Source organism: Dipodomys spectabilis, unplaced genomic scaffold (genome assembly GCF_019054845.1).
Source record: "Dipodomys spectabilis isolate Male_0828 unplaced genomic scaffold, ASM1905484v1 ptg000118l, whole genome shotgun sequence".
In the NCBI taxonomy this organism is placed as follows: Eukaryota; Metazoa; Chordata; class Mammalia; order Rodentia; family Heteromyidae; genus Dipodomys; species Dipodomys spectabilis.
The window spans coordinates 1,362,284-1,374,649 of NW_024870795.1; the positions used below are offsets into that span (position 1 = coordinate 1,362,284).

Below are 12,366 nucleotides of genomic sequence, written 5' to 3' on the forward strand. Positions count from 1 at the left end.
GATCTCCCTGTGGGCAGTAGTCCCCAGATTGTATTTATTGGCACTTTTGGGAATCTCATGGAGATAATAACTGCCCAAACTATTCTGCATCTCCTCATCCAAACTCCCATCACCATTCTCAAGATCACCCCTGCACCCCTAAAAGCTTTCTGCAAAGAAGCTTCAGGTGATATAAATATTTGGCCATGTTAGCAGTCCAGTGACAGCATGCAGCAAGAGCTTCCTAGATGTGGACATGTTGCTTTGGGGTGGTTTTGTTTTGAGTTAGTGTCTCTGTGTGTAGCCCCGGCTGGCCTAGACAACTCAGTCATCCATTTGCTTTCCAAATGCTGAGATTACAGGTGTGCACCACTGCACCTGGTTAAAATGTTTTATATTGATAGCTGCCATTTACAGTGTAGTTGGCCTCATGCTAGGGACATAGAAGGGACTGCTGTCTAATTTTCCTGGATGGTTATCATCATTGTAGGAGAAAGAAATAGAAGCTCAACAAGCTTTAGAGTGCCTCCAAGTTACAAGCCGGAAAGGTATACGAAAGAGGCTTCAAATCCAAGTTATCTAAACCCAAAATCCGTGCTCCCAGACACCCTAACGTTGGTTCTCTCCCACCAGGCCCTGGGGCACCTGGGAACCAGCTGCCTGCTCTCTGCAGGCATTCCATGTCCATTCCTTCATTTACAATTTCCAGGCAACAGTAATCTCCACATCTCTTGTTTTAAAAACTTGATTTGCCCATTTCTCCCTTAGAGGTGCCTTTTGCTACGCCATCAGCCTGAGAGCCTGGACAGGCCACTGGAGCGGAATCCAGGCAGATGTACGCTTATGGCAGGCATCCAATTAGTGGCATTTCAAAGAGCTCCTCCCCCCACCCAGGTCTTTCATAGCCTGTACCACATTGAATGCTGTCTATCCACATACTTCCAACCTATCCTGCCTGCACTTGGCATAATTTGATATCTGCTCACTCCTGCAAAAGCCTTCTCCACAAATGTTTATCCAAAATTATAGTATATTTAAGAGATTTATCTTCCCCTTTTTTTGCTGAATAGAGGCCTCTGGAAAGGCAGAGGAACCAAGGGCTACCAGGCAGCTTCCAGCAGGAACATTTTAATACATCACTTATTAAAATGACCCTGGAGCCTCAGCAGAGGGCTCCCACACACCTCACTTCCCAGCAGAGGGCAGTTCCGGCTGAGCTGACCACATCCAAGTCCTGCCCCTCCCAACCCTTGATGCAGTTTGTCTATGATGCAGTGGCCAGAGACCAACGGGGCTTCAGAACAACAAAGCAACAAAAGGACCTTTAAAGGCTGAAGGACAATGGCTGCAGCTGGGCCTGAGTCTGAGGTCAGATGACTTGGCATCTCCAACACCAGAGCACAAGTTCTAATCCTGCCTCTGTGACTTAGTAGCTTACAGTCAGAGAGTAATGATAGTCCTTAGTTCATAGGGTTGTTTGTGAGTCTGGTATCCAGTGATGCTGTGTGGTCCTTTCAGTCTCTCTAGGGCCTCAACTTCTTCTCCTACTGGAATGTGAGTTTTTAGGGTCAGAGATGTCACCCCAAAATGACTAGAAAGCACTTAGTAATGACATGATACTTTGATCAGGTGTGGAAATCACTCCTGAATTCAGACACAAACCCTGGCTTCCCAAAGAATCCTCTCCCTCTCTCTCCTCTTCCCTCCACCCCCCCCCCCCGCCCCCCAGTCCTAGGGCTGGAACTCATGACCTGGGCAGTGGCCCTAAATTTTTGTGCTCAAGGCTCACACTCTACTATTTGAGCCACAGCTCCACGTATGGCTTTTTGGTGGTTCATTAGATAAGAATCTCACAGACATTCCCGCCTAGGCTGGCTTTGAATTGCTATCCTCAGATCTCAGTCCCCTGAGTAGCTAGGATTACAGGTATGAGCCATTGACACTTTTTTTAGGTTCCAAAGAATCTTTTCACCTGCTCCTCTTGGCCAGATGGGCATACAAACAGAAGCTCGGGCTAGCCTCTTTACACAGCACCATTTAGCCTTCTAGGGAGGGGAAAGCACAAGGGACTCCTGAGCTCTCAAATACTGGTAGTACCTAGGATCGGGAGGGAGGAGTCAGGTTCCAGATGTGCCTCCCACATCATCCTACCATCCCTGATCACGCCTGCTCAATGCTGAGGCCAGCAGAGGCTGCAGGGCCTCCATGATGGGGAAAGAGGGATGAGCCATCACCCCCTCTCCCATGCAAAGCTGCTGGGAGCCCCTCACCCCCACCCCCTGCTCCTGGAGATGCTTACTTACCTGATATCTGAGTCACACTCCCTGCTCCTGTCACTGTGAGCTGTGTTGTGACTTCCCGGCTGACAATTTCACAACAAACACATTAAAAACTCCAGGCACCGGGACTTCTGGATGCCTAACAAGCCAGGAGAAAAACCTCACCTCCCAAGTCCTCCACCCTCCACCAAACACAGATCAGGTGTGTAGAAATCACTCCTGGGTTCTGAAGCAAACCCAGAATTCCCAAATAATCCTTTTCACCTGGCTCCTGCCCCTCTTGGTGGATTGGGGTCCAAACAGGAGCTACACATGCCACTCTCTACACAGCACGGCAACTCCCAAAAACCAAGTAATAGGCTGCATTATTATCATTACTATTATTTCCAAGTGGTTATTGCTGGATGCCACAGACCTCTGGCTGCAGGTCCTGAAAACTGGGTTCATCCTCCAGCACAGACCAGTGAGCCCCAGAAGCCGAAGATCCAGGAAAAGCGCAGAATCCATCATCCCTGCTTTTGAGGACACATGGCTCTTGGTGACGTATTAAGTGGACATGTAGTAGCCTGACCTTGAGTGTCTTTATATACTGGGTGCTGCTTTACAGAAGTAGCAGGTTGGCCTTTTTTTTTTTTTGGTCAGCTGTGGGGCTTGAGCTCAGGCCCAAGGCACTGTCCCTGAGCTTTTTCACTCAGTTAGCATTCTACCACTTTGAGCCACATCACCATTTTTTTTTTTGGTGGTTAATTGGAAATAAAAATCTCAGACTTTCCTGCCCCAGCTGGCTTCAAACCACAATCCTTAGATCTCAGCCTCCTGAGTAGCTAGGATTACAGGTGTGAGCCACGGGCACCCAGTGCAGGTTGGCCTTTGAATGTGAATTCTCTCTCTCTCTCTCTCTGTGTACTGGGGCTTGAACTCAGCTGTTCTTGCTTGACTGTTTTTGTTTTCTCAAGGCTGGCTTTTCTACAAAGCACAGCTCTACTTCCAACTCTTTGCTAATTAATTGTAGTTATGTCTCACAGAGAAGCCTCGAGAAGTCTGGTTGAGACCAACTTGAAGATTCAAAATGGAGTGAACTCACCCTTCTTCTGAGATGGCTTTACCCATCCAGCCCATGAGACCCCCAGCCACCACCCCTGCCTTCCTCTCGGCCACCAGCAGATGAACAGCAAGCGACACCCCCCCAACCCCGTCAAAAAAGGAGGAAAAAGAAGGGAGACACAGGAACAGTTCTTTATTGTACATCAGAGAAATAGCCCTGTGTGCTGCTTCAAGGTGCAACATACAGAATATTGAATTAAGAAAAGAGGGAACAGGGAAAGGAAACCTCTTGAGGTCCAAAGTTGCAAACAAAAGAAAAAAGGATGGGTGAAAGATTCCTCACGCAAGAGGCATTTTTTTTTGCAAATACCATGCAAAACAGGCAGCTGGTGTGCCTTCAGAGAAACCCTACAAATAACAAAAGACTCCAAGCATTCCTGTACGGGGACTCAGAGCACAGGGGAAAAAAGAAACCAAAATGCCTTTTGGCATTTCAAGATATTTGGCACTCTTGTGATTACATTTTTTTTTTTTTACAGTCCAGTAAAGAGAATAAACTGACATAATATTGGGGGGTGGGGAATCCAGGCAGCTCATACAACAGACTGGAGGGGAGGTTAGAAAAAAAGCTCAAGCATTTTTTTTTCATGTGTTTTGTTGTTGTTATTCCTGACATAGAAAATGTGTCCATTTGCATTAACTTGGGCAAATAGCTTGCAGCAACAAAGAAACACAAGCTTTACAATTCATTTTAAAATAAAACAAAGATCCTTTCTGTGTATCATTCCATAAAAGAAAAAAAGAAGGTATCTTCTTGTTTTAAACACATTCTTGACAACTTCAAAAGATGACCAAAATAAAACAGTATCTACAGAGCTCATTTTCCAATTTGTTTTTTTTTTATACACCCAAGGATAACATAAAAAAGATAATAAAACTGGACGGCACTTCACATCCAAGTGCACAGAATCATTTTTGCAAGATTAAACAATGTAAACATTAGGAACAGCCGAATCAGCAAAGAAATGCGAACACCTCCAGACCCAGAGCTGCCCCTTCAGAGAGTGGTTCAAAAATCCAGATCTAGAGTTGAGCAATATTCACCATATATAAAAAAGAAATAGATATCAATTTTGACAAATAGCTGCAACTGAGACTTTTAAATTTTCTTTATATGTGTATATAGTGATTTTTTTTAATTTTTATGTTTTTTTTTTATTTTTTGTTTTTGCAGAGGAGCCCAGAAGCTTCCCCTCCTCCTCCTCCTCCTCCTCCTCCTCCTCCTCCTCCTGCCTCATCTGTCTCCCGGCCCGACTTGAGATACAGGTTGTTGATTTCATGGTGGGTACCAAGCTAATAAATTTCAAAGTGCTTTCTCTTTTTCATGCTTTTTTTTTTCTTTCTCTCAGTAACCATTATTGCCCGCCTCATTGCCCGCCGCTGTTCTTTATCCTTTCCCTTAGCTCAATGTCTCTGAAGGAGTTAGACTCCCGGAGGTGCCTTGTCGGTCATATTTTTCAGCACGTCATCAATCCTATCATCTTCAATAACAACTGTAAAAAAAGCAAACAAACAAAAAACACAACAAAAGGGAAAGAGAGAGGTGAGCGCGTGCGGGCCTAGGCCAGGGGTCTGAAGACAGTTCCCATTCCGCCCGCCGAGCGCGCAGCGCCGCCGAGGACGGCCGAGCGGGGCTCGCCCCCCAGCGAGGCCCGGCCCCACCCCTCCGCGGCCCGGCCTGGGGTCCCCCGGCCGCCGGGCTCGGGGCCGCCCCACCCCCAGCCTGCGTCCCAGCTGGACTCGGAGAAAGGAAACGGGGGAGAGGCTGGGCGCAAACCCGCAGCCGCGCAGCGCCCCGAGCGCACTGGCCGCGCGTCCTCCCACCACCCGGAGTATTTTACTTAGAAAGCCATCTTGGAGACTGAGAAAGGAGAGCAGAGCGCGCCGTGGGCCCGGCCCGGTCAACAGGATCCCCCGGGGATGTCCCGAGCGCGAGCGCGGGTGGCTAAGGTTGGGTGCAGAGGGGCGGGGAGCCTGGAGGCCACACCGGGGCGGGTTCCCGGCACGAGCAAGCGGCCCGGGACGGGGGAGGCTGGTCGGCTTCGGGTGGGCGCCCCGACCCGCTCACCCTCCCCGCACCCCGGCGGACGGCCTCCGCCCCTCCGATCTCCGCGGGCCACTCACCGTCGAGGGCTGAGCCTTCCCCCTTCACAGCCTCCCCAGGGCTCGGCCCCGGGCCGGCTCTTCCGCCTCTCTCCGTCTCCACCTGACCTCGCTGTTCCCGCCGCACCCCCCCTCTGCCACCTCCACCAGCCCCTCGGCTCGCGATCGCCCATCCGGGAGATCTCCAGGGTCTCTGTTTCTGGGGTGTCTCGTACCCACAACGAGAGGGCTGTTTCCCCCCAAACTTGTGTCCCGTCCCTGGCTTGCAAGTTCCCTCCCGGGAGCTTCCTCGCGAGCTCTGGGCGGACCTCGGTCCCCGCACAGCGTCCTCCCCTCCGCCCCGGGGTCCCGGGGTCTTCCCCGCCGGCTCGCGCGCGCAGCGCCCCGGCGTGGCCAACCCCTCCCCCGGCCCAGCACAGTGCGCAGCGCCCCGCGCCCCCACCCCCGCTATCCCCGGAGGGGTGGGGGCCTCCCCCGCGGCCCGTTCCCGGGGGACCCTGCGCCCCCTCCCCCTAGGGGTGCACCGGACCTCGGCGGCGACCTCACTGCGCAAGGCGGGGGGAGGGGAGGCGGAATCAAAAGACAAACTTTGGCGCGGCGGGGGCGCGGGTCGGACCCTTCGGCCCCGACTGCAGCGAGAAGCCGCCACGCCCCCGGGGGTGACCCCACTGGGGATCCGGCGGATGCCGCGAGCCTGACCCGCAGTGCGGGACCCCCAATTCTGCGGAAGGGGATCCCGGGTCCCACGGTGGAGACCCCCCCCTCCCTCGGCGCCCGGCCAGGCCGCAGCGCCGCGGAGGAAGGAAGAGGGCCGGGAACTCACCCCGCTTGCTCCGGCCGATCTGGCCCAGCTTGGGCGGCCGCTTGTTCTGCCCGGCGCCGAAGAAGTTGTTGGTGTCCTGCAGGCGGCACGAGAAGATCTGGCCCACGTCGCCGCCGTCGCCGTAGGGGCTCAGCTTCTCGTCGCCGTAGGGCAGCACCTCCGACATGGTCGCGTCCAGGGGCTCGGCGGCGGCACCTCCTCCGCCCGCGTCCCCGCCCGCGGCGGACAGGGTCAGCGGCGCTGGGGCCGGGGGCTGCCGGCCGGGCACGGCCCGCGCGCGGGCTGCGGCGCCGGGGACGCCGGCGAGAGGCCGGGGGGCACCGCTAGAGCAGGAGCGCGCCGCTCGCGCTGGCGACCCCACGAGCGCCCGCAGCCGGCTGCGCTGCGCTGCGCCCGGGCTCCGCGCGCGAGTGGCTGCGGCTGCTCCGGCAGCGGCGCTCAGGACTCACATCCTCGGCGCGCTCCGGCGCGGGGCGGGGGCCGGGCCGGGCGGGGCCGCGAGCCGCGGGGGAGGCGGGCGTCCCCGCGAGCCCGGGGGGCGCGGGGCCCGGGAGGGCGCACCCCGAGGAGGGGCGGGCGGGCCGGCCGGGCGGTCCTGCCGCGGGTGCGGGCGGCGGCGCCGGGTCGGGGCGGCGGACTGGGGAGCTGCGATCCTCCGGGCTGCGAGTGGCGGAGGGGGAGGGGAGCGAGCGAGGAGGGAGAGAGGGCGGGGGGGGGGAACACAGAAAGACGGAGGGCGCAGGGGGTGGGGGAGATGAGGAAGCAGGAGAGGGAGAGGAAGGAAAGAAAGGAGGGGGGAGGAGGAGGGCAAGGACCGGGAGGGAGACCTAGAGGGTCGGGAGGGAAGGAGGAGGACGAGGGAGGCCGGGAAGAGGGGCGGCAGCCGCAGGGGCGAGCGACAACTGCGGGCCGCGGCGGGCGATCGCGGCGCGGGGGGCGGGCGGGAGGCGGGCGGGGGGAGGGGGCCGCGGGGAGAGATCCCGGGAAGCCGCCGACGTCACGGGGCCGCGCCGGCTTCCTGCCCCCCCCCCCGCCCCCGCGGGCCCGCCCCCGCCCGCGCCCAGGGGCCCCGGTGCGCCCCGCCCGCTCCGCCCGGCGCCCCTCCCGGCCGGGTGTTTACCAGGCCCGGAGCCGGTGCGCGCCGGCTCGGCGGATCTGTCTCGGGAGGGGAGGGGGGGGACGGGAGGGGCGCCCCACGCCGAAGGCCCGCACGCTGACCTCCCTGGAGGCCAAAGGCAGATGCGGGGGCACGGAGATCCGAGGGTCTCGGGGTGACCCTCGCGAAGGGCCCCCCTCGCCCCGCCTTCTCACCACACTAGCGCCCCACTTCTGACACTCGCGGTCCGGCCTTCCTGCCCCGCACCCGCTCGGGGCGCCCCAAGGCCCTGCCTCCCCCGCCCCAGCCCGCCCTGGCGGCGCGAGGCCCGGGGGAGAGAGGGAGGGGGCAGCCCGCCTCCCGAAGGGGAGGGAGCGCCCCGTCGGGTTTGCCCAGGGTGCCCGGTCCCCTGCGCCCTGGGCCTCGCCGGGGATGCCCGGGCCTGCCGCCCTTTGCCCTCGGGACCTCCCTTCCAGCAACAGCCAAAGGCCCTGGGGAGAGACTGGGCCTCCCTCCCGAGTAGGACCGGGGAAACCCGGAGGCTCGGGGCCGGTGGGAGGGGGGGAAGGGGAGAGGACGGGGGGGGCGGGGGGGACCGGGGCAGGTGCGAGAGGGGCTCTCGGTATCTCCACCCCGGAGCCTGCAGCACCTGCTCTCCACCAGGAAACTAAACTGGTCGGCAGAGCCGCGACCCATAAAAAGAGGCGGCCAGGCCAAAGTCATGCCGGCCGGGCTGGGGAGTCCTCGGGCTCCTCCCGCTGCTTTGCAAGTGGTCCCACCCACCGGTCTAGAACTCAGGGTGAAGGGTGAAGGGTAAATGCGAGGAAGCTGTTTGGGAAAAGGGACTGAACTGTGTTGGAGGCTTAGCTTGTTTCCAGAGGCCAGATTTCTCCCCTAAAGGAGAGAGGAGGTAGGCGCTGAGAAACCCTAGACTGGGTGTCGCACCGGTGGCTCATGCCTGTAATCCTAGCTACTCAGCAGGCTGAAATCTGGGAATCATGGTTTGAGGCCAGCCAAGACAGGAGAGTCCTTGAAACTTTTTATCTCCAATGAACCACTGAAAAAGCCAGGGGTAGAGAGCCTGTGGCTCAAATGTTATAGAACGATAGCCTTGAGCAAAAAATTAAGGGACAGCACCCTGAGTTCAAGCTTGAATACACACACACACACACACAGAAACTGAAGTCTGGAGCAATGTGGCAGGTGTAATAATGTGCATGACCTTTGGACTCAAGCCTGAGCTTGAGTCCCAGCCCTGTCATTTGCTAGCTGTGAGCTTTTGGACAAGTCATCTGTGAATTTCCATGGTCTCTGCTGTAAGATTGGAGTGGATGGCCAGCTAGCTTCCTGTGTGACCAGAGGGAAAACATTGAAAGCAGTCTCCTGCAGCCTGGCTGAGAGTGGAGATGGTATAATCAAGATAAGAGGCCACTTAATGAGCAACAACAGCCTTCATTCCCTTTACTACTTAGAGATCGCCTAAGCCATCTTGTAATTTCCATGGGGGAATCTAAAGCCATGAGGGTCCAGGGCTGACCTCAAACCTCAGGGTTTATGCACAGCAGGAGCAGCAAGTCACTAGACTCCACGGTCCCACTTCCATCTCCATTCATCAAGACTGTGCTGAGTACCTGCTTTGCGGTTAGCTCCGAGGCCAAGTGCCAGAAGAAAAAACAAAGGCAAAACAAGCAGGATGATAAAGTGACAGGGGCCTCTTACATGAGCGTGTTGCTATTTTCTCCCCCATCCCCCCAAAAAAGCATTTTCACATCCAGTATTGACCTTGCTTCTCAAAATGAATCCCTCCGAGGTAGGAAGAGGAGAGGTTGCATGCTTTTCTCCCGGATGTGACAGAAGCAGGGTAAGTGACTTGCCCAAGGTCAGCCACTGTTCTCCCAGAGAGGTTCTGGAGGGGACTCCCTGCAGTCACAGCAGCGTGGAGGCCTAGGGCCGCCAGTCACCTTGTACACAAGGCACCTTCCTGACTGTGGAGAAGTACAAAGCAATTTCCAGCTGCCTCCTGCACACGCAAGGTAAACAGAAGGCAGAGAGGGCTGGTGAGAGCCACGGAGAGGAAGGAGAGAAGCCAATGGCAAACCTGGCCTTAGTTGAAAATGGCAGCATCCCAACCTCCTCCCCTCTCAGTACCCACCTCTTCGTGAAACACAAATGTTTCCAGGGTACTTGGTCCTTGATAGTTTAAAAAATGTCTCTAGAACAGGCTAGGCACTAGTGGCTCACGCCTGTAATCCTCAGATCTCAGGAGGCTGAGATCTGAGGATTGTGATCGGAAGCCAATCCAGGCAGACAAATCCAAGAGTCTTATCTCCAATTAACTAGCAAAACCAGGGAAATGTAGATGTGGCTCACTTGGTACAGTGCCAGCCTTCAGTGAATAAGCGTAAGAGTGCAATGTGTGTACCCGCCCCCCACAAGTCTCCATGAACATTATCTACAGAATAATAGGCTCTTAAAAGCAGGCAGGGGGCTGGGAAGGTGGTTTAGTGGTAGAGTGCTTGCCTAGCATGCACGAAGCTCTGGGTTCCATTCCTCAGTACTACATAAACAGAAAAAGCCAGAAGTAGCACTGTGGCTCAAGTGATAGATTGCTAGACTTAAACAAAAGGAGCTCAGGGACTGTGGCCAGGCCCTGAGTTCAAGCCCCAGGACTGGAAACAACAACAACAAAAAAAGTGGGCAGGGCTGGACCTGTCAGGCCTCTTTTGTAGATGAGGTAATAGTTCAAGGTCCCCCACAAGAGAAAGTAGGTCAGCACAAGCATTCCTTGCCTCTCTGTCTTCATTACCAAGGTTGTGATCAGGCCTCCCTCTCCTCTAGCTTCTGTGGCCCTGGGACTCCATTCCTACTGTTCCTCCTGGCCCTAAACTCCATGAGGCCAAGAGGCTGGATCTGTGCCAGGTGCCTAGATGCAGGGGAAGGAACTACCATAGACAGAGATAAAGGATGCCTGCCTCGGTGCTCAGAGCTCCCCTCATACAGTCAGATTCCCACCCCTGCTCTGTCACTTCCAGACTCTGGTGGATTTTTTTTTTTTTTGACCTTTGTGTGCCTCAATTTCCTCAACTGACAAATGGAGATAAAAATTGCTCTATTGGGGGCTGGGAATGTGGATCAGTGGTAGAGCGCTTACCTACTATACATGAAGCCCTGGATTCAATTCCTCAATACCACATAAACAGAAAAAGCTGGACGTGGCGCTGTGGCTCAAGTGGTAGAGCACTACCCTTGAGCTGAAGAGCTGAGGGACAGTGCCCAGACCCTGAGTTAAAGCCTCATGACTGACAAAAAAAAAAATTGCTCTACTGGCACTATCCTTGAGCAAACAAGCTCAGGGACAGCACCCAGGCCCTGAGTTCAAGTCAAATGACCACCACCAACAACAACAAAAATTTGCTTTACCCAGTGGTCTAGTCTGTAGAAGAAATCATCTAGGTTAGATGTTTCCCTAGACTCAGTGAGTCCTCAAGAATTACAGTGATTGTAGGCTGTTGGTGGTATTGTTGTTGTTTGTTTTGTTGGCCATGCAGCTTGAACTCTGGGCCTGGGCACTATCCCTGATCTCTTCAGCTCCAGGCTAGCATTCTACCACTTGAGCCACAGAGCCACTTCTGGTTTTCTGGTGGTTAACTAAAGATAAGAATCTCAGGGACTTTCCTGCCCAGGCTGGGCTTTGAATCGTGATCCTCAGATCTCAGTCTCCTGAGTAGCTAGGATGACAGACATGAAGCAGCGGTGCCCGGCTCTGTTTGTTTTTGGAAACAGGTTCTGTGTATGCCAGGCTGACCTCAAACTGGCACTGGCTGTGCCTCAGCTTCCCTTATGGTGGCGTCACAGGCATCCACCACCAAGCCCAGCCCTTTGTGACTTTTAAGAAACTGCTTTTCCCCCTGGAAAAGTCCTCTGACTCTCCAGCATGAAAAAGGGAACTTGAAGGAAATCATCTTCTTCTTCTTCCTTCTTCCTTCTTCTTGCTCCTTCTCCTCCTCCTCTTTTTTAAACTTCTCCCACCTCTAAAGTAGACACAATCTGCACAGAGATCCTGCCATCAAAAATGTGCATTTGGAACCATCTCCTCCTGGGCTTTCACCCCACATGATAGCTGATGTGATAGAGGGGGAGGTCAGCCCTGCATGGGGCTGTGGACATGGGGAAACTGCAGCAATGGCAAGATTAGAGAAGAATGTGGCTGTGGGGTATTTCAAGTCCAGGCTGTAGTAGAGATGGAGTGGTAGGCCGATCCTTGCCAAGTCTGGCCCAGACTCTAGCCAGTCATCAGGGAAGGCCAGGGTGCAGTGCTATATCAATAGCCAGCTGGCCACCTCCAGAGAGGCTAAGTGGATGCCCAGCATGAATGAGTGCTCCAAGCCAAAGCTGGGTAAAACTCAAGTCACCCCAGTGCAAATGAAGGCAGTTCTCTCTCTGCCCGCTTCCCTGCCCCCCCACACACACACCTTAATTTGCCTAATCACTAAGGCCCCTTCTTCAAATGAAATCTTGCCAGAAAACTTGGTGGGTATAAACAAAAGGGGGAGTTCCAGACACAGGGCTCTGAACCCCAGGCTTTAGGCCCTCATCCTCCATCGGTCTACAAAGAATGGCCAACAACTGTTTCCAAGATTCCATTTTTTTGTAGACACTTGCAGAGCTCTTCGCGTTCGATGCTTTCCTGATATAGATGAGACCCAGACAGGGAAGGGTGGAACCCGAGTCTTCTGACTTCCACTGTCAGTTCCTACCACGGTGCCCTTCTTCTCTGTCAGAATCTCAAAGGGGGAGATGTCCCAGCAATGCACCTTTGGTCATAATGTGAGGTCTTTTTGCCCCTTAGTAAATTTGCTGTTTTATTCCAATGAAATTAAACGACTATAGGGTCATCTTGGAAAGGTTGGTGGTGGTGGTGGTGTTTCGGTGCCAGGACTGGGGCTTAAACTCAGGGTCTGGGCGCCGCCACTCAGCTATCT

At 55.0% G+C, this 12,366-nt stretch overlaps 1 protein-coding gene across 1 annotated transcript; it reads right to left on the reverse strand.

Moving 5' to 3' along the window:
- Positions 1–3,478: 3,478 nt before the first annotated feature.
- On the reverse strand, positions 3,479–6,558 carry Camk2n1 (calcium/calmodulin dependent protein kinase II inhibitor 1). Its single transcript, XM_042688496.1, has 2 exons — positions 6,289–6,558; positions 3,479–4,855 (listed from the first exon to the last, which is right to left on the reverse strand). The coding sequence occupies exons 1-2, from the start codon at positions 6,452–6,454 to the stop codon at positions 4,785–4,787; spliced, it is 237 nt and encodes a 78-aa protein (XP_042544430.1). The 5' UTR covers positions 6,455–6,558; the 3' UTR covers positions 3,479–4,784.
- Positions 6,559–12,366: the final 5,808 nt, after the last annotated feature.

Coding starts and splice junctions, on each gene's coding strand:
- Camk2n1 (XM_042688496.1), bottom strand. CDS start 6,454: ATGTCGGAGGTGCTGCCCTACGGCGACGAGAAGCTGAGCCCCTACGGC. Junction 4,856..6,288: donor GATCGGCCGGAGCAAGCGGG/GTGAGTTCCCGG, acceptor CTTTTTTTACAG/TTGTTATTGAAGATGATAGG.